The 26505-nt window shown below is 44.0% G+C and overlaps 1 protein-coding gene across 2 annotated transcripts; it reads left to right on the top strand.

The window, feature by feature from the left end:
• Positions 1 to 2: 2 nt before the first annotated feature.
• Positions 3 to 23050, top strand: LMAN2L (lectin, mannose binding 2 like). 2 transcript variants are annotated; one of them, XM_040345948.1, is made up of 9 exons: positions 3 to 381; positions 10059 to 10177; positions 12864 to 12981; positions 13068 to 13150; positions 14646 to 14669; positions 17159 to 17320; positions 21053 to 21167; positions 22268 to 22387; positions 22484 to 23050. In XM_040345948.1, the coding sequence occupies exons 1-9, from the start codon at positions 228 to 230 to the stop codon at positions 22624 to 22626; spliced, it is 1038 nt and encodes a 345-aa protein (XP_040201882.1). In that variant the 5' UTR covers positions 3 to 227; the 3' UTR covers positions 22627 to 23050. The 2 variants fall into 2 exon arrangements, with proteins under 2 accessions (XP_040201882.1, XP_040201883.1); XM_040345949.1 differs by lacking the exon at positions 14646 to 14669 and having other exon boundaries at positions 14 to 381.
• Positions 23051 to 26505: the final 3455 nt, after the last annotated feature.

Raw genomic sequence — 26505 nt, 5'->3', positions numbered from 1 at the left:
GGACAAGGCGGTCAGCCGTTGTATAGCTGGTTGCCCGGGGAACCGGACATCAGCGAACAACCAACCACGTTGCAGGATTTCTTTCGTCCTGCCCATTTCTCTTGCCATTGGCTGACGCTTACCCAGTAGGGGTGTTTCGAGCTCTGGGGAAATCCAATCAACGTTTCGTTGCGCTGGTGTGTGATTGGCCAATTGGTGTAACAGCCGCCTGACTGGAGAGTAGTAAGATGGCGACTGAGGAGCAACAGAGTGCTAGGCGGAGGGGCAGATGGAAGATTCCGGGCTGTGTGTGTCTGCTGGTGGTGTTGGTGAGCTTAGTGAGTGGCGACCAGACGGAGGAGTACCTGAAGAGAGAACACTCACTCAGCAAACCCTACCAAGGTAAGTCCGCGCATGGGGGGAGGGAGGGAGGACACTTGTATAACACGGGGGAGGCAATGAATGGAGGACACAGTCTTCTCACACTAATCCATACCACACCCAGGGCAGAGCCATTCCCTATAATAGTAATAATGTGTTTAATAGGATAATCATACACCATTGTCATAGCAATGTCGTGTGTGGGACAGGGGACGCCCCTCCCCCTCTATTGTGCTGAGCACTGAATCTTATCACAGCTGTGTGCTGCCTGAGGGGGGGGGGCTAGACCAGGGATGGTGATTTGGGGGGAGGGGCTAGAACAGAGACGGTGATTGGGGGGAGGGGCTAGACCAGAGACGGTGATTGGGGGGGGAGGGGCTAGACCAGAGACAGTGGTTGGGGGAGGGGCTAGACCAGAGACGGTGATTGGGTGGGAGGGGCTAGACCAGAGACGGTGATTGGGTGGGAGGGGCTAGACCAGAGACGGTGATTGGGTGGGAGGGGCTAGACCAGAGACGGTGATTGGGGGGGGAGGGGCTAGACCAGAGACGGTGATTGGGTGGGAGGGGCTAGACCAGAGACGGTGATTGGGGGGGGAGGGGCTAGACCAGAGACGGTGATTGGGGGGAGGGGCTAGACCAGAGACGGTGATTGGGGGGGAGGGGCTAGACCAGAGACGGTGATTGGGGGGGAGGGGCTAGACCAGAGACGGTGATTGGGGGGGAGGGGCTAGACCAGAGACGGTGATTGGGGGGAAGGGGCTAGACCAGAGACGGTGATTGGGGGGGAGGGGCTAGACCAGAGACGGTGATTGGGGGGGAGGGGCTAGACCAGAGACGGTGATTGGGGGGGAGGGGCTAGACCAGAGACGGTGATTGGGGGGGAGGGGCTAGACCAGAGACGGTGATTGGGGGGGAGGGGCTAGACCAGAGACGGTGATTGGGGGGGAGGGGCTAGACCAGAGACGGTGATTGGGGGGGAGGGGCTAGACCAGAGACGGTGATTGGGGGGGAGGGGCTAGACCAGAGACGGTGATTGGGGGGAAGGGGCTAGACCAGAGACGGTGATTGGGGGGGAGGGGCTAGACCAGAGACGGTGATTGGGGGGGAGGGGCTAGACCAGAGATGGTGATTGGGGGGGAGGGGCTAGACCAGAGATGGTGATTGGGGGGGAGGGGCTAGACCAGAGATGGTGATTGGGGGCAGGGGCTAGACCAGAGACGGTGATTGGGGGGGAGGGGCTAGACCAGAGACGGTGATTGGGGGGGAGGGGCTAGACCAGAGACGGTGATTGGGGGGGAGGGGCTAGACCAGAGATGGTGATTGGGGGCAGGGGCTAGACCAGAGACGGTGATTGGGGGGGAGGGGCTAGACCATAGACGGTGATTGGGGGGGGGGGGGCTAGACCTGAGACGGTGATTGGGGGGGATAGATCGTACACAGCAATTAAGGGGGGGAGACTGCACACCAATGAAAGAGAACCTGTACTGTACAGACTGCAAGGACTGGCCCCCTCCTGCTGAAAATGCCCCTTCTCTGGCTTCCCCACAGATCCACGCTCTTACCAATCCTTATGCGGTGGTTGCAATAGTTTTTAGGTTTTATTTCTCCCCTCTTTTCACCTGGTGATCAGGCCAGTAACCCACTTCCCTGGAGGAAGGAGAACAGGAGGCACAGCAACATTGTCAGTCTAGGGCAGTGGTCTCAAAACTGCATGTAGCCCTTTGTTTTCTTTTAACGGGCCCTCAGGGTTCTATTTCTCCCACTGATACAAATCATTATTCCTCCTGCTGTCACCAACAATAATTGCATAATTCCTCCCACTGACGCCAATGATGGGGGGGGGGGGCACTAGTCCTCCCACTGACGCCAATGATGATGGGGGGGGGGCACTAGTCCTCCCACTGACGCCAATGATGGGGGGGGGGGGCGGCACTAGTCCTCCCACTGACGCCAATGATGATGGGGGGGGGGGCCACTAGTCCTCCCACTGACGCCAATGATGATGGGGGGGGGGCCACTAGTCCTCCCACTGACGCCAATGATGATGGGGGGGGGCACTAGTCCTCCCACTGACGCCAATGATGATGGGGGGGGCCACTAGTCCTCCCACTGACGCCAATGATGATGGGGGGGGCCACTAGTCCTCCCACTGACGCCAATGATGATGGGGGGGGCCACTAGTCCTCCCACTGACGCCAATGATGATGGGGGGGGGGGCCACTAGTCCTCCCACTGACGCCAATGATGATGGGGGGGGGGGCACTAGTCCTCCCACTGACGCCAATGATGATGGGGGGGGGGGGCCACTAGTCCTCCCACTGACGCCAATGATGATGGGGGGGGGCCACTAGTCCTCCCACTGACGCCAATGATGATGGGGGGGCCACTAGTCCTCCCACTGACGCCAATGATGATGGGGGGGGCCACTAGTCCTCCCACTGACGCCAATGATGATGGGGGGGGCCACTAGTCCTCCCACTGACGCCAATGATGTGGGGGGGGCCACTAGTCCTCCCACTGACGCCAATGATGTGGGGGGGGGCCACTAGTCCTCCCACTGACGCCAATGATGGGGGGGGGGGGGGGGCCACTAGTCCTCCCACTGACGCCAATGATGGGGGGGGGGGGGCCACTAGTCCTCCCACTGACGCCAATGATGATGGGGGGGGGGGGCACTAGTCCTCCCACTGACGCCAATGATGGGGGGGGGGGCACTAGTCCTCCCACTGACGCCAATGATGGGGGGGGGGCACTAGTCCTCCCACTGACGCCAATGATGGGGGGGGGGGCACTAGTCCTCCCACTGACGCTAATGATGGGGGGGGGGCACTAGTCCTCCCACTGACGCCAATGATGATGGGGGGGGGGGCACTAGTCCTCCCACTCACGCCAATGATGGGGGGGGGGGCACTAGTCCTCCCACTGACGCCAATGGTGGGGGGGGGGCACTAGTCCTCCCACTGACGCCAATGATGGGGGGGGGGGCACTAGTCCTCCCACTGACGCTAATGATGGGGGGGGGGCACTAGTCCTCCCACTGACGCCAATGATGATGGGGGGGGGGGGCACTAGTCCTCCCACTCACGCCAATGATGAGGGGGCCCACTAGTCCTCCCACTCACGCCAATGATATGGGGGGGGGCACTAGTCCTCCCACTGATGCCAATGATGGGGGGGCACTAGTCCTCCCACTGACGCCAATGATGGGGGGGGGGCACTAGTCCTCCCACTGACGCCAATGATGGGGGCACTGGTCCTTTCAACCTGATGCAGTGATCCTGGGGTTTGAACTGCTCTCCTCTTTTCCTAGGGATGCTGAGATGGATCAGAACGGTTCTGATTGGTCATCACAGTTGCATGCCATACTTTTTTTCCTGAACTAACACTTTAAAGTCATTACCAATTTTATAAATGTTTTCCAAAAAGCTGCTTGCAGAAGAAGAGCATTAATACTCGCCTATCGCCTGCCTGCTTCTTGAATTTTCAAGCCTTTGTAGGACTATAGCCTCAGGCTAAATCTTTACATCTGACACCTGTAAGAGTGGCAGATGGCTGCATCTCCTGCCACATGACGTGGTTTTATCTGCTGGTCCCTAAATCACTAGAGGATAACGCAGGTCCAGTAGCTGAAACCACAGCACATGGCGGGGGATGTAGGCATCTATCGCTCCTGGAAGTGGTGGGTGTTCACGTTCTCCTGGAGGCTGCAGTTCTGTGAAGTCATGGAAGGTGGAATAGGGGCAAGTATTAAAGTGTATCTGTGGCTGGAATGTAAAATCCTATATTCATGTCCACATTGTATTTCATTTTTTTCTGGCCTACTCCTAATAATCTGAATGCGCTTGAAGTTTTGGGAAAATTCCCTCACTTTTCCTTCCTGGAATTCTGTGACTTATGTTCACAATACCCTGTGGGTAGGAACTGCAGTGGCACAGAATTCATAGAGCCTGCCTTCTGAACTACAGAGGTGCTGAGAGGAGGAGTTTTAGGAGGCAGAGTCATTATAGGAATCATGGTACCATGGGATATGTTATTATTAGTCTTTAGAAATCGGCAAAAGGGAAGCTGCATAGCATGTAGGGAATCCAGAAAGTGGTGGAAAGGAGATGGCCAACAGACAGGCAGAACTCCTAACATGAAAGAAGATGTTTCAAGTGAGCTTGTAATCGTCTGCCCAAAATACTGTAACTATTGTTTTTTTATTTTCTTCTTTCACATGTCTACATCCGTCAATATTATTATGTTTCTTCATTAAATCTTTTCCCATTTCATAAATACAACCGCATCAACAGAAAAAGTGTCATTATACATTACATTCCACCTTGAAAAAAACAAAACAACCGATAACAAAAAGGAAACAAACAATAAAGACAAACTACCCCGTTACCCTGGTTGCAGCGCCCCCTCCCCCCCCCCTCTTTACCCGCTTCCAATAATCAGAATATCCTTCTATTAGTGCCCCTCTTCTACTTATTCACCACTAAGAGTTGACCCCGAGCTCAACCACTCATCCCAAATTCTATAATATTTCTGGGGTGTCCCTCTATGCTCGTACAATGGTTTCTCATATGGAAGGATTTGATTTACCACCCCAAGCCATTGTCCCTTCGAAGGAGGCGTAGGTTGCATTCATCCAAGTACAATTTGTTTGCGGGCCATAAATAAAGTTTCTTGTAAACAAGTCTTGGCATATACATTCCACCTCTGACTCGCGATTAACCCCAATAGACATACTCTGGAGTAAATGGGACGCATCCTCCCACCACTTCTAATAGTATATCCAAAACCTGTCTCCAGTATCTACTGATGCCCGGACAAGACCACATCATGTGCTCGAAGCCAGCCCGTGGTAGGTGACACCTTGCACACTCCGCGTTTACTACTCTCCCCATCAGGCTTATGGCCCATACACACGATCCAAAAATCGGACGAAAACGATCGTCCGAGGAAGAATCGGACGATTTTCGGATCGTGTGTACACTACTTTCGAGAGCCGATCACGATCATTCGATATTATTCGATCGGACAAGCAGGAAAATTTTCCTTGTACGATGTCAGATCGTACAATTTCTGTTTAGTCAGTATAGTTGACGTCCGAAAATACAATACAAATACATTACAACACATGACATCACTTCCGATTATTTTTTTTCTGTCGTACGAGAATTTTTTGCGACTTTAATAACCTATTTCATTTTACTTGCGACTATTAAGCGAAAAAAGTCGTACGATATTCGGATCGTGTGTATGGGCCATTAGTTTATACGGTGTAAGATAAACCTGGTGTATTATGTAAAACTGTATCAATCTATTACTTGCAGGTGATACTGTCAAATGTGATTTGCAGGCTTCCCCCCCCAAATCTCATCCGTCATAGATGGACATATCGTTTGCCACTTCCTCTTAATCTGAAGCGGAGAGTCCTGTATCTTGGCCTGCATAAAATATGTGTACAGCTTGGATACTAATCCCTTTGGTCCTTGAGTTCTCATAATTCCTATAAGGGGGAATCTAGATATATCTATACTTTTACTACCAAATTGGGCACTTAACGCATGTCTTAACTGTAAAAATCTATAAAAGAATGTATCGACTAGTAGGGTTGTCCCGATACCACTTTTTTGAGACCGAGTACAACTACCGATACTTTTTTTCAAGTACTCGCCGATACCGAATACCGATACTTTTTTTTTTTAATGTCATGTTAAAGTGGCTGTATTTTTTTTTATATATTTATTTTCTTTTACAGTGATTCTTAGTTTTTTTTTTTTTTTTTTTTTTTGGGGGGGGGGGGGGTGAATTGTCAGTGTGTTTTTTTTTTTTTTTTTTTTTTTTTTATTATTATTATTTTTTTAATATTTATTGCAATTTTTTTTTTTTTATCAGCCCTGTTGGGGGTCTTTGGTGAGATATCAGGGGTCTTAACAGACCTCTGACATCTCCCCTTTAAGACAGAGAAAGGGACTAGGGACACAGATTCCCCAGTCCCTTTCTCTGCAGCCTCAGCTGAAATGAATGGAGGGAAGCTCCTCTCCATTCATAAACTGAAGCATCATAAACACAGGTTACGATGCTCAGTTATGTGAATGGACAGAGTCGGTGATCGATGACTCTGTCCATTCGGAAAAGGTTTAGCGGCTCCTACCTCCGCCCTCCATCCTCACAAATTGAGGGGAGAAGAGCGTCACGGATGGGGGGGGGGGGGAGAAGAGCGTCACGGATGGGGGGGGGGGGGAAGAGCGGCACGGAGCGCGGGGGGAGGAAAGACTGCATGGAGCACGGGGGAGAAGACTTGCAACTCCCCTGCCTGCCCAGGTATCCGGTGAGGCATCGGAGCATTTCCCCCGAGTACAAGTACTCTGGGAATTGCTTGGTATCGGTACCGATACTAGTATCGGGACATCCCTATCGACTAGTTTATATTGTGTTTTCAAATAATCAAATGAGCATATATTCCCACTTTGGTATACCTGTTCCAGAGCTACTATTCCTTTTTGCTTCCAAAATATACTATCCTCGAATGTATATAGTTCTTCAAACAAGGGATTATCCCACATAGATAGCTCAGCAGGAATATCCCTGAAGCCCATAATTTTTTTGACCTCCCGCCATACTGATCGTACCAATGAGAGCATTGGGATCTTGACCCCTGGTGTATGTATACATTTTGTCTCTAATACTACCAAAAAGTTCTCAGCTTTATAATATATTTAACAAATCCTTCTCTACTCCCGAGCTTTGTTCCTGTGTAAACCAGTTACGGAAATGTCTAATTTGTCCTGCCAAGTAATACAAATAGACATTTGGCAGCGCCAACCCTGCCTCTGTCTTTGGGCGCTGTAATGTTGTCAGTTTTACTTTACATCTACGTTTTGCCCATATACATTTTATAAATTGTGAATTCAATGTTTTTTAACCACTTAAGCCCCGGACCAATATGCAGCCTAAAGACCCAAGGTGTTTTTACAGTTCGGGACTGCGTCGCTTTAACAGACAATTGCGCGGTCGTGCGACGTGGCTCCCAAACAAAATTGGCGTCCTTTTTTCCCCACAAATAGAGCTTTCTTTTGGTGGTATTTGATCACATCTGCGGTTTTTAGTTTTTGCGCTATAAACAAAAATAGAGCGACAATTTTGAAAAAAAAGCAATATTTTTTACTTTTTGCTGTAATAAATATCCCCCAAAAACATATATAAAAACATTTTTTTTCCTCAGTTTAGGCCAATACGTATTCTTCTACCTATTTTTAGTAAAAAAAATCGCAATAAGCGTTTATCGATTGGTTTGCGCAAAATTTATAGTGTTTACAAAATAGGGGATAGTTTTATTGCATTTTTATTTTTTATTTTTTTTTTACTACTAATGGCGGCGATCAGCAATTTTTTTCGTGACTGCGACATTATGGCGGACACTTCGGACAATTTTGACACATTTTTGGGACCATTGTCATTTTCACAGCAAAAAATGCATTTAAATTGCATTCTTTATTGTGAAAATGACAGTTGCAGTTTGGGAGTTAACCACAGGTGGCGCTGTAGGAGTTAGGGTGCACCTAGTATGTGTTTACAACTGTTTGGGGGTGTGGCTGTAGGAATGACGTCATCGATCGTGTCTTCCCTATAAAGGGAATGACGCGATCGATGCGCCGCCATAGTGAAGGACGGGGAAGCCGTGTTTACACACGGCTCTCCTCGTTCTTCAGCTCCGGGGAGCGATCGCGACGGAGCGGCTATAAACAAATAGCCGCGCCGTGGTCCCGGATCGCTCCCCGAGCGGACCCGACCGCCGCATGTAGCGGGGGGGGTCCCGATCGGACCCCCCACCCGCTAATAGGCGAGGACGTACCCATACGCCCATGTGCCTGTACGTGCCATATTGTGGACGTATATGTACATGGGCTGGTCCTTAAGTGGTTAAAGAACATTTTAGGCACTACTACTGGGGAGTGTGAGAAGATGTACAAACACTTTGGTAGTAGGATCATTTTAATTAAATGTTTTCTTTCCACCACTGACAAAGGAAGTTTACTCCAAATCCTCAACTTGACTTTAATATACTCCATCAATGGATAAACATTGGCCTCCAATGCTGCCTGGGATTGTCCAGTTATATGGATCCCTAAATATTTAAAGGAGTTTACTATATTAAGTGGGGTATCCGTCATCTCCTCCATTTCCCCCTCTCGATGCATTGGCATTAGAAAAGACTTCTGCCAATTAAAGTGGAGTTCCACCCATAAATATAACATTACATCAGTAGTTTTAAAAAAAATGTCATTAGTCCTTTAAGAATTATTTTTTTTTTTTTTTAGATGCCTTCAAAGTGTTGTTGCTAGGCAGAATAGTTAATCTTCCCTCTTCCTGCACCTAGGTGCTTAACCTACACCGCACAGACTCCTGGGAATGTAGTGGGTGTAACTTTCCAGGAATCTGTGCACTCCCCAGTCTCGAAGAATCATGTGACTTGGACAGTACAGGTGCTGAAACCTGATCTGAAACCAATTACACTGCTCGTGCAGCACTGAGCATGTGCAAGATCTGCAAGGCTGAAATCCAGGAAGTCATACAGTCTGGCTTCATGATGCCCACACTTAAGATGGCCCCAGTCAATTTCTATTTTATGAAGTGTCTAAATGCTGTAACAACCTAACAAAACAGACCTTAGTTTACAGACTAACTTTACTAGAATACATTAAGCTTGTGTATTACAGGGGTATTTATATTTAAAAAGTGAAATTGTGGCCGGAACTCTGCTTTAATCTTAAGTCCTGAGTACCTACCAAATGCATCTATTATACTCCTAGCATTCCTCAGGGTATCCTGTGTATCTCGCATATACATTATGATGTCATCTGCATACAGTCCAATCTGTTATGTACTGTCGCCCATTTCTATCCCCTTATATTCTTCAGACTGACGGAATCGTAAGGCTAATGACTCAATTGTAATAGCAAATAGAAGAGGAGACAGCGGACACCCCTGCCTCATACCCCTAAATAAGTTAATTGATGGGGTCAATATCCCATTAATCAATAGCTTAGATCACGGGGCTGCATATTACCCATTGCCTAAATCTGTTCCCGAATCCTAACTTCCCCAATGTTTCCTGCAAGAATCTCCACTCTACGGAGTCAAAGGCTTTGGCTGTATCAAGAGATGCCAAAGCCCCTGTCTCTGGAATATACTCCTTCATCTGTACTACCAATTGTGTTCTATGAATGTTTATCGATGTTGATTTGCCAATTATAAAACCTGTCTGGTCAGCATGCACTATAGATGTTATTACAGTATTTAATCTTTTGGCCAAAGTCTTATAATTGCAGTTCAGCAAAGATATTGGCCTATATGAGGTACATTCACTTGGGTCCTTATCCATTTTTAGTAACTATTGTTTTGCAGTGCTATTGAAATAGTGATGTGTTATAAAATGAAAGTGAACCCATAGACTTACTAATTAGAATATATGTTCACTTACTTTTTCCTCCAGCACTGAATATGTAATGGGCGTGTTCAATAAAAACACAAGAAATCTTGCATTGTTTGTATGTTATCAGTTTTAGCTCATTGTGTTTGTCTATTGTTTTGACTATGAGGATCAGATCATATTTTATGGCAAATTACTGCAGAAAAATAGGTAATTCCAAGAAGTTGATGGACATCTTAACAAATAATGCTTCTTTTATCTCTCCTCTTCAGGGGTGGGCTCCTCTTCTTCATCGCTATGGGATTTAATGGGCAATGTGCTTGTTACCCCTCAGTATGTACGTCTGACCCCAGACCAGCAAAGCAAACAGGGGGCCATCTGGAACCGAATGGTAAGATATCTATCTACAAAATTATTAGGTCTCAAGTAAAAATGTGTCTGAGAAAAATATTTTGAAACCTTTACATTTAAGGCATCCCATTCATTAGCTTTCTTTTTTGATGAAGTAACTTTAAGACCCCTTCGCACCTAAATGGTCTAGACACTGAAGATTACCTTACAATAATTAAAGGACAACTGTACTTTTAAGCCATGGCCACACATGGTGGGCGGGCGGCTGTCCCTGTCCCTTAAAGTACAGCTTGTACCAAAGGTGTAGTTGTCCATTTAAGTCTGCTGGGATGATTTATAGCAAAGGCAGACTTCAGATATAAATAGTTCATAAGACCAACCACAATTTCTGCAGATTAAAGAAGTTTGTTAAAATCTTTGTAATTTATGTTGTTCAGCAGAAGAGGATTGCTATTGACAACAAAAGTGGACTTTCTTAAGGCCCCATTCACATCCCATGTATTTCAATGGTGGTTTTTCACATATGATGGCTCACGTGCATGTAGCTTAATGCCTGGCACTCCAAAAGCTGCATGGACTACTTTTGAGGCAAAATTCGTTTTTTTTTTTTGTTTTTGCCTCCATACAACGGGATAATGCACGCATTGAGGGTTCTTTCACACTTTTTTTTTTTCTCAAGTGCATTTTAGCCTGTAAGTTCTCCTTCCCTCAGGTGCTTTCCATTGCCTAAAACAAAACGCCTGAAGCTTCAGTATACATGTAAAATTCTTGAAATACTCTTCTAAAATGTTTGTTTGTGTGTATATAAATGCGAACATGCCAGAAAACTGCTCTGCTGAGGAGTGAATCCAGCCTTAATCACATGTTTATCATGTACCACAGGTTCTTCGAATGAGTTAACTATAAAGGTATCCCTTGAACTCATTTGAACAGTTTAGTTTTGGTAAATAAATAACCTATAATTGTTGACTTGAAGCAAACTTGTATTGCTGTAATATGTAGGCTGCCATTGCTGATCTCTCCTTTTGATAACCTTTTACTTATCTGGATGGTACATTGACCCTCCTTGCTTCAGTAATTTGAATTGCTATCCCAGTATGCAGATAAGAACTGACATTTCTGATCTGTATAGGGCTTCTGGGGACATGATTTAAATTAGAGTTAAAAAAATAATAATTAAGTTTTGAATAGATTGTGGAAGTGTTGTGTTTTTTTTATTGCTTCAGGGATGTCCCCCCCCCCCCCCCTCAATTATTCACAATGATCCTAGTTTAGCAAGACAGGAACTGAAAGAATAACTGCAACAGGGACACCAACGGTAATAAAAAAACAAACAAACCTGGTTCTCATTATTTTATTTAACTACACTGCTTAAAGTAATATTAAAGCTTTGAGGGGGGTATAGAGGTGTGTGTGTAAAATGCATCTATGTAATGCATCTATATAAAATATAGGAGTTTCACTTTTTGAATTGAATTACCAAAATAAAATTAACCTTTTGACTAAATAGAGAGTGTGTGTGTGTGTGTGTGTGTGTGTGTGTATTCTATTTAGTCAAAAGGTTAATTTTTATTTCAGTAATTCAATTCAAAAAGTGAAACTCCTATATTTTATATAGATGTGTTACACACACATACACATACACATATATATATAATTTGAGCATTTCTTTATTTTAATGATTATGGTTTACAGCTAGTAAAAACCTGACATTTTAGTATCTCAGAAAATTAGATCATTACATAAGACCAATTAAAAAAAAAAAAAAAAAAAAAGATTTTTATTACAGAAATGTTGGCTTACTGAAAAGTATGTGTATGTACGGTATAGTATGCACTATGCCAATACTTGGCCAGGGCTCCTTTTGCATGAACTACTGTATCAATGCGGCGTGGCATGGAGGCGATCGGCCTGTGACACTGCGGAGGTGTTATGGAAGCCCAGGTTGATAGCGGCCTTCAGCTCGTCTGCATTGTTGGGTCTGGTGTCTCTCTCATCTTCCTCTTGACAATACCCCATGGATTCACTCCTACAGGGCGGGTCAGCCCCCCTTCCTCCCACGCCCTCTTTACTGGAGTTGATTGCCAGCAGCACAGAAAGGGTGTGTTTTTTTATTTTTTTTATATTTTAACCTTCATGCATAGAAATATTCCTCAGGACAGCGGGTAAATATTCCTCAGGACAGCGGGTAAACTAGTAAGAGGGTATTGGTATCAAATGTACAAATAGGTACTTTTTTTAGATGAGGATAAGGCCCCTTTCAGACTGGGGCGGGAGCTGCGGTGGCGGTATAACGCCGCTAAAAATAGCGGCGCTATACCGCCGGAATTGCCGCGGGTATCAGCCGCTAGCGGTGCGGTATTAACCCCCGCTAGCGGCCGATAAAGAGTTAATATCGCCCGCAATGCGCCTCTATAGAGGGGTATTGCCGCGGTTCCCATTGTTTTCAATGGGAAGGAGCGGTATACATGCCGCTCCTCTCACCGCTCCAAAGATGCTGCTGACAGGAGATTTTTTTGTCTCCCGCCAGCGCATCGCCTCAGTGTGAAAGCCCTCGGGCTTTCACATTGAGTCTGCAGTGCAGGAGTTTTTCAGGCGGGATAGCAGCGCTATTTTTACTGCTTTACCGCCTGAAAAACTCCTCAATGTGAAAGGGGCCTTAGGGAGTACTTGGCAGTTTCTCAGTGTGCAAATGTGCCTTAATAATACTATGTTTGTGTTTTCAGCCATGTTATTTGAGAGATTGGGAACTACAAGTTCACTTCAAAATTCATGGCCAGGGTAAGAAGAATCTAAATGGTGATGGCTTCGCTATCTGGTACACCAAGGATCGGATGCAACTAGGTGAAGATGGTCATCTTCCTTCTCTCCATCTTTTATTTCAAAGCGCTGTATTTTGAATATACACTGAGCCTTGTGTTGTGTTACAGGTCCTGTGTTCGGGAGTAAAGATAACTTTGTTGGTCTAGGTTTATTTATAGACACCTACCCAAATGAGGAGAAACAACATGAAGTAAGTCTGCCCTTTCATTAATACATTATTCCCTGTTTATACATCTGTTATTTGTGTATTCATGTAGGTAGTGATCAAGCTTATTTTAATTTGGCAGCCTGTCGGGTTCTACAGGCTCCAGGCGTAAGGCATGCATGTGGATGTTTTTTCATTCTATAGACAGACTCAGATGGTTCTAACTGTCCTTTTTAAAGGCGTCTTAGCCGCCTAATTTTTGGATTGATTTACTTGGTATTTGACCTCATTCATTTAAAAGTATCTGAAACAGAACTGTTTGTGTTGCCAAGATCAGTCAATCAAATCCTTTATTCTGACCATCATTAGAAGAAAGAAGGGTAATCCTGGTTCCTATGGACCTCAGTCTCCAGACAGATGGATATATCGTTGGATAGCGTTCCTAAATGGAAGTAACAGTACTCAATGACAAACCCATTCTTGTTTTGCTAGTCCCCCATCAATATAATCTGGATACAATTGCATTTATTTTGTTAAATATCCTAAAAGAGAAGTGTGGGTTTTCCCTTATTATTTTTTTTTTTTTTTTTAAGAATCATACTTGCATAGGTGGATGCAGCATCTGTGCGATGCCACATCTATTCCTTGGTGCCTCTAACACTGAGGACCAAGCGATCTAACACTGCCGATCGCTTGGTTCTCACAGCTCCCTGAGAAGAGAGCTTCTGTCAGTCAGCAGCTCTCTGCTCTGCTCACTGGAGTGCTGGGCTGTGGAATGGGTGGGAGCAGCCGGCTCAGGCTCTCAGCAGACTCATTGAGAAGCTGAACCAGGTGCCAATCCAGGCATGTGGGCAGATCCGTTCCGAGCCTAGCGCAGCTCTGACATCAGCCAAAGGTGGGTTTCAGCCTGCTGTCTGCTGAAAACGGGTCATAGGAGTGCAGAAATAACTGCTTTTGGCTGTGCTTCTCTTTTAATAGTTGTGTCAACACTTCTTCGTAGAGATTATACTGCTTGGTCAACATTAAAATATCTGTTCTTTGGGAAATAACTGTGGTTGATTTACTTAAACTGGAGTGTGCAAAATCTTATGCCGCTCTGCATAAAAACCAATCTGTGTTCTTTTCTGTCAGAGCCTCCAGTTGTGAAATCTGTTTTTCGGCTCTTCAAACTACTGTGGCCTTTACATGGTCTTTTTTGTATATAGTTTACAGCAAGAGGAGCAGGCTCATGTGCTTGGTTTTGTGTTGGCCAGTGTCTACAGACAGGAGATTTGGCTGCTGGAGGACCTGAGATCTAAAACGCCACTACACAAGTTATAAATTCGCTATTCTTATAAAAGTAAAATCTGTTTCCCGTAGTCTGTCTTTAAAAATGTAGATGAACAAAAGTAATGTTTGGTGATAAATCGCATTACCATCTGACTGCCTTTTATGTGTAGGAGGTTACCTTGCATGTATTCTATCTAGTGTGTAACTAAGCTGCAATGTTTGTATTGTGTGCTCTCTCTCCTCTGCTGCATTTGGATGGCATTCCCTGAAGAAAAGGTATTCTCCAAGCAATCAGGTATCTCTTCTGTGGCTATTAATATGCATTATTTTTGTCTGACTGACTTTATGATGGTAAAATGGCAATAATAGTAATTGGTTGTTTGTGGTACTTTAGGCCCTCCTTCCCTAGAGCAGTGTTTCCCAAGGATTAGTCCTCAGGGAGTGCTAACAAGTGCAATCACTGGTGATACAATTACTGTGCTCATTTTAGAATGATCTGCATTAACCTTATCTGGATGTGTGATGAAGGTGAGGCTGCAAGACCAAGTACACACAGTCCCCAACTTTTTCCTGATGTGGGCTTCAGCCAAGCTCCGTTGGATCAGCAGTTCTGTGCTGTGTACAGCCGTGGCTAAAGGTTTTGAGAATGACCCCAATATTAATTTTGACAATGTCTGCTGCCTCAGTGTTTGATTCCAATTTGCATATACTCCAGAATGTTATGAGTAATCGGGTTTATTGCAAAGTCCCTCTTTGCCATGAAAATGTATTCTATAAAAAACATTTCCACTGCTTTTGTAAAGAAGGCTTCAGGGCACCCAAGAAAAGTCCAGCAAGTGCCAAGACTACTCCTGCATTTGATTCAGCTGCGGGATTGGGGCCTCACCAGTGTAGAGCTTGCGCAGAAATGGCAGCAGGCAGGTGTGAGCAGATGCATTTGGAGTATGAAACAAGTTGGGCTACCCCATAAAGACATCGATGGTATAATCTATATCAGGGGTCTCCAAACTGCGGCCCGAGGGCCAGATGTGGCCCTTTGCTAGTCTTTTTATGCGGCCCTTGGGGCACTATTTCTCCCACTGATGTTGGGGCACTATTCCTTCCACTGATACCAACAAGGGGGCACTATTTCTTCTACTTATATCAATGATGGGATTCTTCTATTCCTCCTACTGATAGGGGCCCTACTCCTCCTACTGACCACCAACCCTGAGGCCACATTTATTCTCGCAGGAGCTGGGTCCGGGACATTTTCCACAATCCGGCCCTCCTAAAGTCTGAAGGACAATAAAGTGGCCCTTTGTTTGAAAAGTTTGCAGACCCCTGATCTATATTGACAGTAAAGATCTATATTTGGAAGAACACACATTTTTAGGTGTATTTTCATGCTTAAAAAATGTTTAGATTTTTCACCTATTTAGTATGTATTTTATACTGTAAGTGCCGGTTCACACAGCGCGACTTTGCAAAGCGACTTGATCGCGATTTGGGAGCAACTTGCAACGCGACTTAAAGTTGCCTCCAGGACAGGTGACTTTGGCTAATCGCAGAATAATCGGCTCTGTGGGAGGGAGGGGTTTGCCAGCGAAAACAATTTTTTTTTTTTTTTTTTTTTTTCTGTAAAGTTGCTTCAGTTAAGATGGAGATCCGACTTTGGAGGCAACTTCCATTGAAATCTATGGGTACAAGTTGCCTAGAAGTTGCCGTGAAGTAGTACAGGAACCTTTTCTGAAGTCGGAGCAACTTCAGTAGTGTACATTAAGACGGCTCTCATTGACATGGGATTACTGATGTCAAGCGACTTGAGGGCTGACCAGTCGGATCCCAAGTCGCTGTAGTGTGAAACGGTACTAAGCATTCTTTGTAAACATTTTTGTATTCTTTTGTGAAAAACTTTAAAAACATTGAAGCAGAAAAAAGGTCAACACTGCAAATATTGACTCTGCATAAACTGTCATTGTCAATAAAAGCCTCCGATACTTATGAGAAGTGTGTGTGTGTGTGTGTGTGTGTGTGTAAAATATATATATATAAAAACGCTGAGGCAGCAGACTTTGAATTAATATTTGTGTCATTCTCAAAACTTTTGGCCGCAGCTGTACACTTCTGTTCCTCTACTAATGTTTTATTTGTTCTATCTATCTCTATTAACCACTAGCCGACCAGCTGCTGCAGCTATACGGCGGCAGGTCGGCTCGGCTGCGCGAAATCGCGTAGGTATACGTAATTTTGCATTTCAGCCATTAGGGGCGCGTGCGCGCCCTCTCCTCGCGCCGACGCGCGTGATCACTGCCGGGCACCCGCGATCGCTCCTTAGAGTGAGAACCGGGAGCTGTGTGTGTGTCGGGTTCTACAGGCTCCAGGCATGCATGTGTTTTTGCATTCTATAGACCGACTCGGATGGTTCTAACTGTCATTTTTAAAGGCGTCTTAGCTGCCTAATTTTTGGATTGATTTACTTGGTATTTGACCTCATTCATTTAAAAGTATCTGAAATGCCATTGAGAACACCTGATTGAGTTTACAAGTCATTTTTAGGCGGGGGGAGGGTGATCCCTTTTCTAACTCTGTGATTTTGTTATTTTTTTGGACGTGTTGGGTGTTATACTTGGATGTTAGAAGTTGCACTGAGTAAATACATCTGAATACTGTGTCTGTCTTCTTTTTAAGGCTTCAAATAATGAAATGTGATTATTTTAAAAGGCGGGTGATTCTTTATAATACCCACTGTATTTAAACAGGCTTTTATTACTGCCTCACAATGCAAACTTTGTCTCCTGACAGCGAGTGTTTCCCTATGTTTCGGCAATGGTGAGCAATGGGTCACTGGTGTATGATCACAGCAGAGATGGCCGTCCTACTGAAATCGGAGGTTGTACAGCCATGGTGCGGAATCTTAACCATGACACTTTCCTGGTCATTCGTTATGTTAAACGCAGACTTACGGTAAGAAATGTCCAGTCTCTGAGGGGTTGTGTGTGTTTTTTTTTTTTTTTTTCCTGTCTTAGTTTTTTATTGATCTGTGACACTTTTCTGGTTTCTCATCTTTTGGTTTTTCTTTTTTACCCCTCCCGTCCGTCCTTCTTCTTTTTTTTTTTTTTTTCTCCCAGTCCAACTCATTTTAAATTTAGTTTATACGTATAGCTGTTGAGGTGGTAATAAGGATACTTCTTGTGGCTTGGAAACTGTTATTTTCGGTGTTTCCAGGCAAAAGTAAAGTCGGCCACTTATTGCCCTGTTCTACCACAGACCCACTTCAGAATTTTAGTCCTCTTGGAACAAGCATTCATATCACATAGTACAACAATTTTCTTTATATATACTTTCCTGTTGTACAACTCGCCAAAGTGATGTTTTTGCTTTTAGTTCAAGCCTAATATAGATGTGTACTGCTAATATCTGACAACTGGGAGTTTGGGTGGTGTTACCCACCTCCCTGTATGTTCCAGTAAAAAACAAAAAATGGACACAACCGGTACAGATATATCACCATTTTAGAATAGCGTCAGCTGATTTAAAGTGATTGTTGGTTTTTATTAACTTTTAAAGCGTAGGTTTACAAACATGTCTATACTTGTCTGCTCTGCAATGGTTTTGCACAGAGCAGCCCCAATCCTCCTCCTTTTCTGGGGGTCCCTCAACAGAGCTCCTCCCTCTATGTTGGGTGCTCTCATGAAAAGCCACTTTCCATGGAGGTGCTCGTTCCCTGAGTCCCGTTGCTGCGTCGAATGGGGGTTGTTGGGTGGGGTTCGGCCCACCCAACAACCCCCCCCCCCACAACATTTGATTGACAGTAGCGGGATCCAATGGCTCCTGCTGCTATAAATTTGTCCAATGAGGAGAGAGACAGTGGCTGGAGCCACTGCACTCGTGCACATCGCTGGATAGGATCAGGCTCGCGTAAGAAAAAGGGGGGGAGCTGCAGCACAGAAGGTTTTCCACCTTAATGCATAGAATGCTTTTAAGGTGAAAAACCTTAAAGGGGTTGTAAAGGTTCATCTTTTATTTTCTAAATTGGTTCCTTTAAGCTAGTGCATTGTTGGTTCATTTACCTTTTTCCTTTGATTTTTCCCTTCTAAATATTTTTTTCTTTGAATTTCTCACTTCCTGTTTCTCCTCGGTAAGCTTTCCACTATCATCTGAGTGGTGGAAAGTCATTTAGAACAGCTTACTGAACACCTTACTGAGGAGCAACAGGAAGTGAGAAATTCAGACAAAGACAACAAAGAAAAAAACCATTTAGAATGGAAATTGGTGAACCAACAATGCACTAGCTTAAAGGAACATATTTAAAAAAAAAACAACCACTTTAACTCTCTAGCGTGTACAAAAGTAAGAAGTATCAATTTTTGGGAGGCCTAACCGTGTACTAGTGTATAGTACAGGGGTAGGCAACATTTTAAGAGCTGGGGGGTGATCTACCTGAATTGCATGAAAGATCACTGGGGTGCGTTGAAAAATTAACTAGCAAGGCTTAACTAAATACCCTATATACTCGCGTATATGCCAAGTTTTTCAACTTTATTTTTTTTGGGTGGGGGGGGCTGAAAATACCCCCCTTTGGCTTATACTCGAGAGTCGGTGTACCTGAAGGGCTGCAAGCGTCCATTGTTTAAAAGTTGTGGCTTCCCCCTGGTCCCTTCCGTGATGGCAGTTTCCCAGCAGACACTGTTCAGTTTTCCGCCAATCACGGACATCTTCTCATCCTCGTTCTCTTGTCCGAGCATGAAAAGACGTCTTTGATAGGCTGCTGGAAAACGCCTCAGCTGTTCATTCAGTTTACTATGCTTCAGTTATGAATGAACACAGTGATCAGGAAGAAAGGTGAGGGCAGGACCTAAGAAGCAGAAGGAATAGTAACCTGAACAAGAAGGGTGACAAGGCAGCAGCTAGCAGAACTATTCGCCTTTTAGTTTGCTGTGTTTAACCACTTAAGCCCCGGACCATTTTGTTGCTAAATGCCCAGGCCAGGTTTTGCGATTCGGCACTGCATAGCTTTAACAGACAATTGCGCGGTTGTGCAACGTGGCTTCCAAACAAAATTGGCGTCCTTTTTTTTTATTTTTTTTTTTTTTTCCCCACAAATAGAGCTTTCTTTTGGTGGTATTTGATCACCTTTGCGGTTTTTATTTTTTGCGCTATAAACAAAAATAGAGCGACAATTTTGAAAAAAATGCAATATTTTTTACTTTTTGCTATAATAAATATCCCACAAAAACATATCTAAAATTTTTTTTTTCCTCAGTTTAGGCCGATACGTATTCTTCTACCTATTTTTGGTAAAAAAAAAATCGCAATAAGTGTTTATCGATTGGTTTGCGCAAAATTTATTGCGTTTACAAAATAGGGGATAGTTTTATTGCATTTTTATGAATTTTTTTTTTTTTTTACTACTATTGGCGGCGATCAGCGATTTTTTTTTTTTTTTTATTTTTTTATTTTTTTTCATGACTGCGACATTATGGCGGACACTTCGGACAATTTTGACACATTTTTGGGACCATTGTCATTTTCACAGCAAAAAATGCATTTAAATTGCATTGTTTATTGTGAAAATGACAGTTGCAATTTGGGAGTGAACCACAGGGGGTGCTGTAGGAGTTAGGGTTCACCTAGTGTGTGTTTACAACTGTAGGGGGGTGTGGCTGTAGGACTGACGTCATCGATCGAGTCTCCCTATAAAAGGGATCGCTCAATCGATGCAGCCACCACAGTGAAGCACGGGGAAGCCGCGTTTACATACGGCTCTCCCCGTTCTTCAGCTCCGGGGAGCGATCGCGACGGAGCGGCTATAAACGAATAGCCGCACCGTCGTCCCGGATCGCTCCCCGAGGTAAGCTGCCCGCCGCATGCAGCGGGGGGGATCCCAATCAGACCCCCGACCCGCTAGAAGGCAGGGACGTATATATACGCCCATCTGCCTGTACGTGCCATTCTGTGGACGTAAATAGGCGTGCGTTAAGTGGTTAAAGCGGAAGTAAACCACAAAATAATAAATTGGGCCCCTGCAGGGTAATGTGCTAGTATGTGTCGCATTCTAGCACATTATGATAGACTTGGCTTAAAACAAAGGCTTTCAGTGTCGCGCTGTCACTGCCAACAGGGCTTCCATCATCACCTGGTCTTCCCTCTGGCCTTTGAATGGCCGAGCCATGTTAATGTCTCTCCTGTGCATGTGCCTGCGTTTCATGGCCGTGGCGCAGCTCTCTCAATTGACAGTATGCTGTCCAATGGGAGCACATGCGCTGGTGACTTCACTGGATGCTACTAAAGTAAATCTCTCTAACCGTGCACATTTCGGTGATATTTACTGTACTTGCACAAAGCCTTGTAAGCATCAATAAAAAAAAAAGAAGCAGACTTTGCTTCTGCTCTAAGTAGACTATGAAACACACAGATTTAAAAAAGGCAGTGCACAGACGGATAATGTTCATGAAAGGGCTGATTATCTCTGACTGTGTTTTAGTTTAAAGTTCCTTCTGCTTGGATTTGTTGTGCTAGAGGGACTACTGCGAAATCTTTATAATGAAACTGCTGAAGTTTCCGTTGAAAGGAATACATTGTACTTGGCTTATCTTCGGATGTGACAGTACAGTACATGTTAGTCTTGCAAAAAAAAAAATGTTTATTACCTGCCTCCATTTCACGAAGACTCTCCACTGTACACCTCACTTGCAGGTCATGCTAGATATTGATGGAAAACAAGAATGGAGAGATTGCTTGGATGTACCTGGCGTTCGTTTGCCGCGTGGATATTACTTTGGCACTTCTGCAGTTACTGGAGATCTTTCAGGTATTGTGTGCACTTAATAACCTTACTGTAATAACATTATGGGCAGGGGTGAGCCCATGTGTATTTGTAAAGGTTTTAAAAGCAAAGTCTTTGTATTATATGACGTCATAACATTGTGCCCAGGCCTCAGAGTCATAGATTGCTAGGGACCATCTGTCCCTTTGGAAATCTCTATGCCTTCCTTGCGGCACCGGCGGATTCCTTTTCTGGGTCCCCGATCGCATGGGAGAGCCAGGAGAAGCACCAGAGGGGGGGGATGTCCCCTCCCATCGCTGGTAAGAATGATCAAATGGCTGAACAGCCGATATGATCATTCTTGTGGTGTAGAGAATCGCCGGTGGAAGAAAAGGATATCTGGATGATGCCTGTAGTATGACCGCCTGCGGTATGGAATTGGTTAAAATTTGCAAAACCTGAACTTAAGGGCAAAATTCTATCAAACCCCTGGACGATTTGTGCATTCCTACCTACCAGTTCATAAATGTGGTGTCAGCATTGGGTTTTAATTTCACCTGGTGATCCTGGCAGTAATACACTTCCTGTCCTAGAGTGACAACACTCAGTGCTGTATCTTTTGAAGAAGCAGGGTTGTAAGCTTAGCACAGGAAGTATGTTAGAACTACAGAACACATCTCTCTCTTTCCATCTCATAACCAAAGCCTCGTACACAAAATATTTTTCCTGCTGAGCTGTCCATTTCTGGATTATTGTTGGCCCGTACGTACCCACCTAAAACATTATGCAGAAAAGGAGCAAATAGGAAATGTTCATTGTTGGCTATCTGCATATTTTTGGGATCTCTTTTACCACAGACCTATATAAGGAAAGATACTTACTCAGCACAGATGGTGCATCAAGTGGGAATTTATCTCAGCAGCTTGGGTAGAAATTTGGGAACTGCTGTTGCTAACTTTAAAAAATTTAGCTTGGAGAGGGCTTTTATCCATCTTAACTTTCGTAGATAATAGAACAATTATGGAAGACAGCGTGAGTATTTTAGGGCTTTAGTCTGCACATTTAAAAACTGTTCCAAAAGGTGTTTTTTGTCTTGCTGCTTCTCTCATGCTTTATATCTTGTATCTGTTGAATTTTTTCCACAGATAACCACGACATCATATCTATGAAATTGTACCAGATCACTGTGGAGCGTACCCCTGCAGAGGAGAAGATGGACAAAGAAGTTTTCATCCCCACTGTCGACAACCTTAAGCTACCAGGAGGTGACCACAAAATTCGCCTGCTTTCTTTTCTTTTCCAGATTTCTTTTTTTGGGCGATTTTATAACAATCCATGTATCTTCCTCTTATCTATTTCAGTTGAGGAATCCGCGGAGTCCATGAGCAATTTTGCCATTTTCCTCATTGTGTTTTTTTCTCTGCTCGGTCTGGTCTTTGCCGGTGTCATCTTGCTAATTGTATATAACAAGTGGCAGGAAAGAAGTCGCAAGCATTTCTACTGAGTGTGTGGCATGAAGACTCTGAGCATTGCTAGTACCTACAGACAGAAGTCTGTGAGTCATTCTGTGAATGAACCAGATTGTTATCCTGTAACTTGTGGCAACAAAAGTAGCCAAATGTGCTGCCTGTATTTCTTTTTTTCATTTGTTTGATACTGGTTTTATGTTTTATAAGCTGCTACTGAACTCAGTTTGTATATCCATGCAGTTTTTACCTTTTTTGTCTACCTGTCACTCACGCACACACTGCCTAATCGGTAATTTTGTGACCATCCTGAGAAGACAGCCTGTCACTTTACTGCATACTTGTGACATTGATGAAATAGAATACGAGTGGGCAATGGCTTAGGTACTGGTGACTGGCAGACACACCCATCTATGTTTTTAACGGGTTGCCTTTTTATTAAAGTAATAGGCTGGTAACTAGTCTACGGAATAACTGTTTTTACTGTACGGCAGTGACAGGACCTCTAAGAACAATCAAGAATGCACTAGGTAGATGTTGTTTTTGCTTCCTTGTTCTTTACAATTGGCTTTTTTATTTTTCATTTATATGTACATGGCACACAGATGTTTTGCAAGCATCTTTAGGAATGAATGCCTGCTGTGCTCCATATCATTCCAAATGAAGCTTTTGTTCTACATCTAGAACCACCATACTTTTCCAGTGAAAGCAAGTTCCACCTCTTTTACAGGATACTCGGTCATTTATTGCAAACTAGAAAACAAATGAAATGTGGATCATTTAGGACTTCACAAAGTTGTATGCGCTCTGAATTTTTTTTTTTTTTTTTTTTTTTTTTTTTATTATAGTTTAAATAGCTGGCCATGAAAGCTGAAACTATCCAAAGACAACAGTTTAGCCTGCATCTTGTTTGTCTGCATAGGTTATATATCTATCAGCTGAGAACTGCTATCGGACATGTACCATTTAGACTTTGTCACTATTATGCAGAGGTAGAAACCACTTGTGCGGTTATGGATCTGGGCAACCATTTTGATATCTGTTCCTGATGTAAACCAAAACACCAGCACAAATTTACTTCTACTCCCGAACAGTTGTGAGAAATGTATCCAGTTACATATCAAAGGGTTTTAAAAGTTTACAGAGATAAATAAACCTATTGATTCTTGTTCTTATCTTTAAAGTGGAGTTCCACCCATAAATATAACATTACATCAGTAGTTTTAAAAAAAATGTCATTAGTCCTTTAAGAATTTTTTTATTTTTTTTAGATGTCTTCAAAGTGTTGTTGCTAGGCAGAATAGTTAATCTTCCCACTTCCTGCACCTAGGTGCTTAAGCTTCCTAACCTACACCGCACAGACTCCTGGGAATGTAGTGGGTGTAACTTTCCAGGAGTCTGTGCACTCCCCAGTCTCGAAGAATCATGTGACTTGGACAGTACAGGTGCTGAAACCTATTACACTGCTTGTGCAGCACTGAGCATGTGCGAGATCTGCAAGGCTGAAATCCAGGAAGTCATACAGTCTGGCTTCATGATGCCCACACTTAAGATGGCCCCAGTCAATTTCTATTTTATAAAGTGTCTAAATGCTGTAACAACCTAACAAAACGGACCTTAGTTTACAGACTAACTTTGCTAGAATACATTAAGCTTGTGTATTACAGGGGTATTTATATTTAAAAAGTGAAATTGTGGCCGGAACTCCGCTTTAAGATCAGTTCACTCTAAGTTTGGTGTTTCAGTTTTGGGTAAACGCTATAAGGTTTCTTTTATCAGTGTCTTGGAACTAAGTCACCGGGTTCCACGCCCAGTGAAACTAATGTGAGAAGATTTCAAGGATTTTCCTGTTTTGCTTTATGAATTGATGTTTAGTGCCTGTATATGGCTTGAAGGTGACTCTCAAGCTGTCCCAGATGTGCATGAGAAGTTCTGGCCCTGTCAGCACTTTTGCTTATATACCTCATTTGCCTGTTCCATGCATGTTACCATTGCGTATATCTGCCCCCATATGCTTGAATTTTTTTTTTTTTTTCCTGGAGTGACTTATAAACCTATGCTGTAGTGAATTTTTGGGGAATTATCTTGGAGTGGGCCCTTAGTAAAATTTTAGGGTTCAGTTATGGCTTTTCAGACTGCCTAAAAATCTCCATGCAGGTCTGGCCTTTACTCCTTTGTTGGAGAAGTACCTGATGTGCACCACCATTGCTTTAAAGGTTAAATCTGTTCAAAGCTGCCTGTCATTGATTTCAACAGGCTACTTGCATGGAGCTGCACAAACGCCTCTGCAACCGGTGTGGGTGAAAATGGCCCTTCGTACAGATTAGTAGGTCTGTGTAAATGAGGCCTTAATCTGTATGTCTACCCTGAACGCTGGCACAGTAGCAATAAACATGGCTGGCAGGTATAAGGGAGTGGGCGGAAGGCACTGAGGCTTTTTAAGGTAGACTTGTGGAATGATACACATTAAACTAATGTGTTAAAGGCTGTACATTTGAATTGTGAAACATCATTTCTCATGCAATAACAAGTGGCACAGTCTGTAATAGTTCCAATACTTTTTTGGGCTATGACCACATTAATGGGTTATCTATTTAGGAAGCATATCGGTGTGGGATACTGGCACGAAGACATCATTATAAAGTGCATTACAATCACACTATACAATCTCCCTTAAGCTCTATCAACCACTATGTTGGTGGAAGGGCCTGACTGAGAAACTGGAATAAGAGCAAGTTTATAAGGGAAATATAGCCATTTACTTGTTATTGCTTAGGGAAGCATTTCTCTTATCTGATCTCTAGCTTAAGGCCTGGTTCAGTACCTATGCATTTTTAGTGTGTTTTCAGTTTTGCAGAAACACACCACAGTCCATTCAACATGGTTTCCTATGGATGTAGTTCACATCTGTGCATTTTATGTAGAGGGTTAAGGATTGTTTTCTGGTTCCATAGACTTCAATGGATCCAAAATGTGTATTGAAAAATGCACCTAGAATATGCAACCTGCATAGGTGTGAATCAGGCCTTGAACATAATCTGAGGCCATAAACCAACAATTTTCTGGTTGTTGGAATAGTGGTGAATAAGGATGAGCTCTGCACGTGTTCGCATAGAACACGTGCAGAGCCCGCCAGGAAGTGTGCATGGCACTGTGCTAATCACAGCCAGGGAGACATTGTCCCGATGCTCGGCTGCGGGGATTGTGAAATGTCTCCCTGGCTGTTATTAGCACAGCGCCGTGCACACTTCCTGGTGGGCTCTGCACGTGTTCTATGTGAACACGCCAGAGCTCATCCTTAGTGGTGAATAGCAGGTGTTAAAGTACTGTGACACCATGCAGCCTGAGTATAAAATATGTCTCCATACTACTACAGTAATATGTCTGTAATGGCTGATTGTAGCAGCAGGGTTTTTCTTTACAGCCTTTTCCCACACACAAGGTCTCAGCACTATTCATCTGGCTTGAATTCTGCCATAAAATGCAGTAGGGGACTTTTTTTTTTTATAGTAAGATGGTATCCCCAAAGACAGGTTGGTGCACTGTCCAGCTCATTGTTTCATCCGTTTTTTTTTTTTTTTGTGTACCGCCTTTTGCCCTCTTGTTAAAGGACTTTTTTTATTTCTACGATACCTTGTAATTGTCTTACGCCAATACATTACTATACAACAAAGGAAGATTATGTTTGGAATTGACGTTTCAATTATTCGTTGAATTTCTGTTACATATAGGTGCACACCACTTTGCTGCAGATTGGGGATGCACAAACCTACAAGGCTGTAGTTGTGCTTTTCTACTACCCTGTGCATCATACATACAGAAACCAACCTTGCATACTCCGATGGTTCATGTCCATTTCTGGCTCAGGGAAAATATCCATCCGGGTGTAGCACTGAACTTTAAGCTGTGAATGTGTC

Source organism: Rana temporaria, chromosome 3 (assembly GCF_905171775.1).
Source record: "Rana temporaria chromosome 3, aRanTem1.1, whole genome shotgun sequence".
Lineage (NCBI taxonomy): Eukaryota > Metazoa > Chordata > Amphibia > Anura > Ranidae > Rana > Rana temporaria.
The sequence above is the reverse complement of the archived record's forward strand: the minus strand, read 5'-3'. Positions and strand labels throughout refer to the sequence as shown.

Coding starts and splice junctions, on each gene's coding strand:
- LMAN2L (XM_040345948.1), top strand. CDS start 228: ATGGCGACTGAGGAGCAACAGAGTGCTAGGCGGAGGGGCAGATGGAAG. Junction 13,151..14,645: donor ATGAGGAGAAACAACATGAA/GTAAGTCTGCCC, acceptor CATTCCCTGAAG/AAAAGGTATTCTCCAAGCAA. Junction 21,168..22,267: donor AGTTACTGGAGATCTTTCAG/GTATTGTGTGCA, acceptor TTTTTTCCACAG/ATAACCACGACATCATATCT.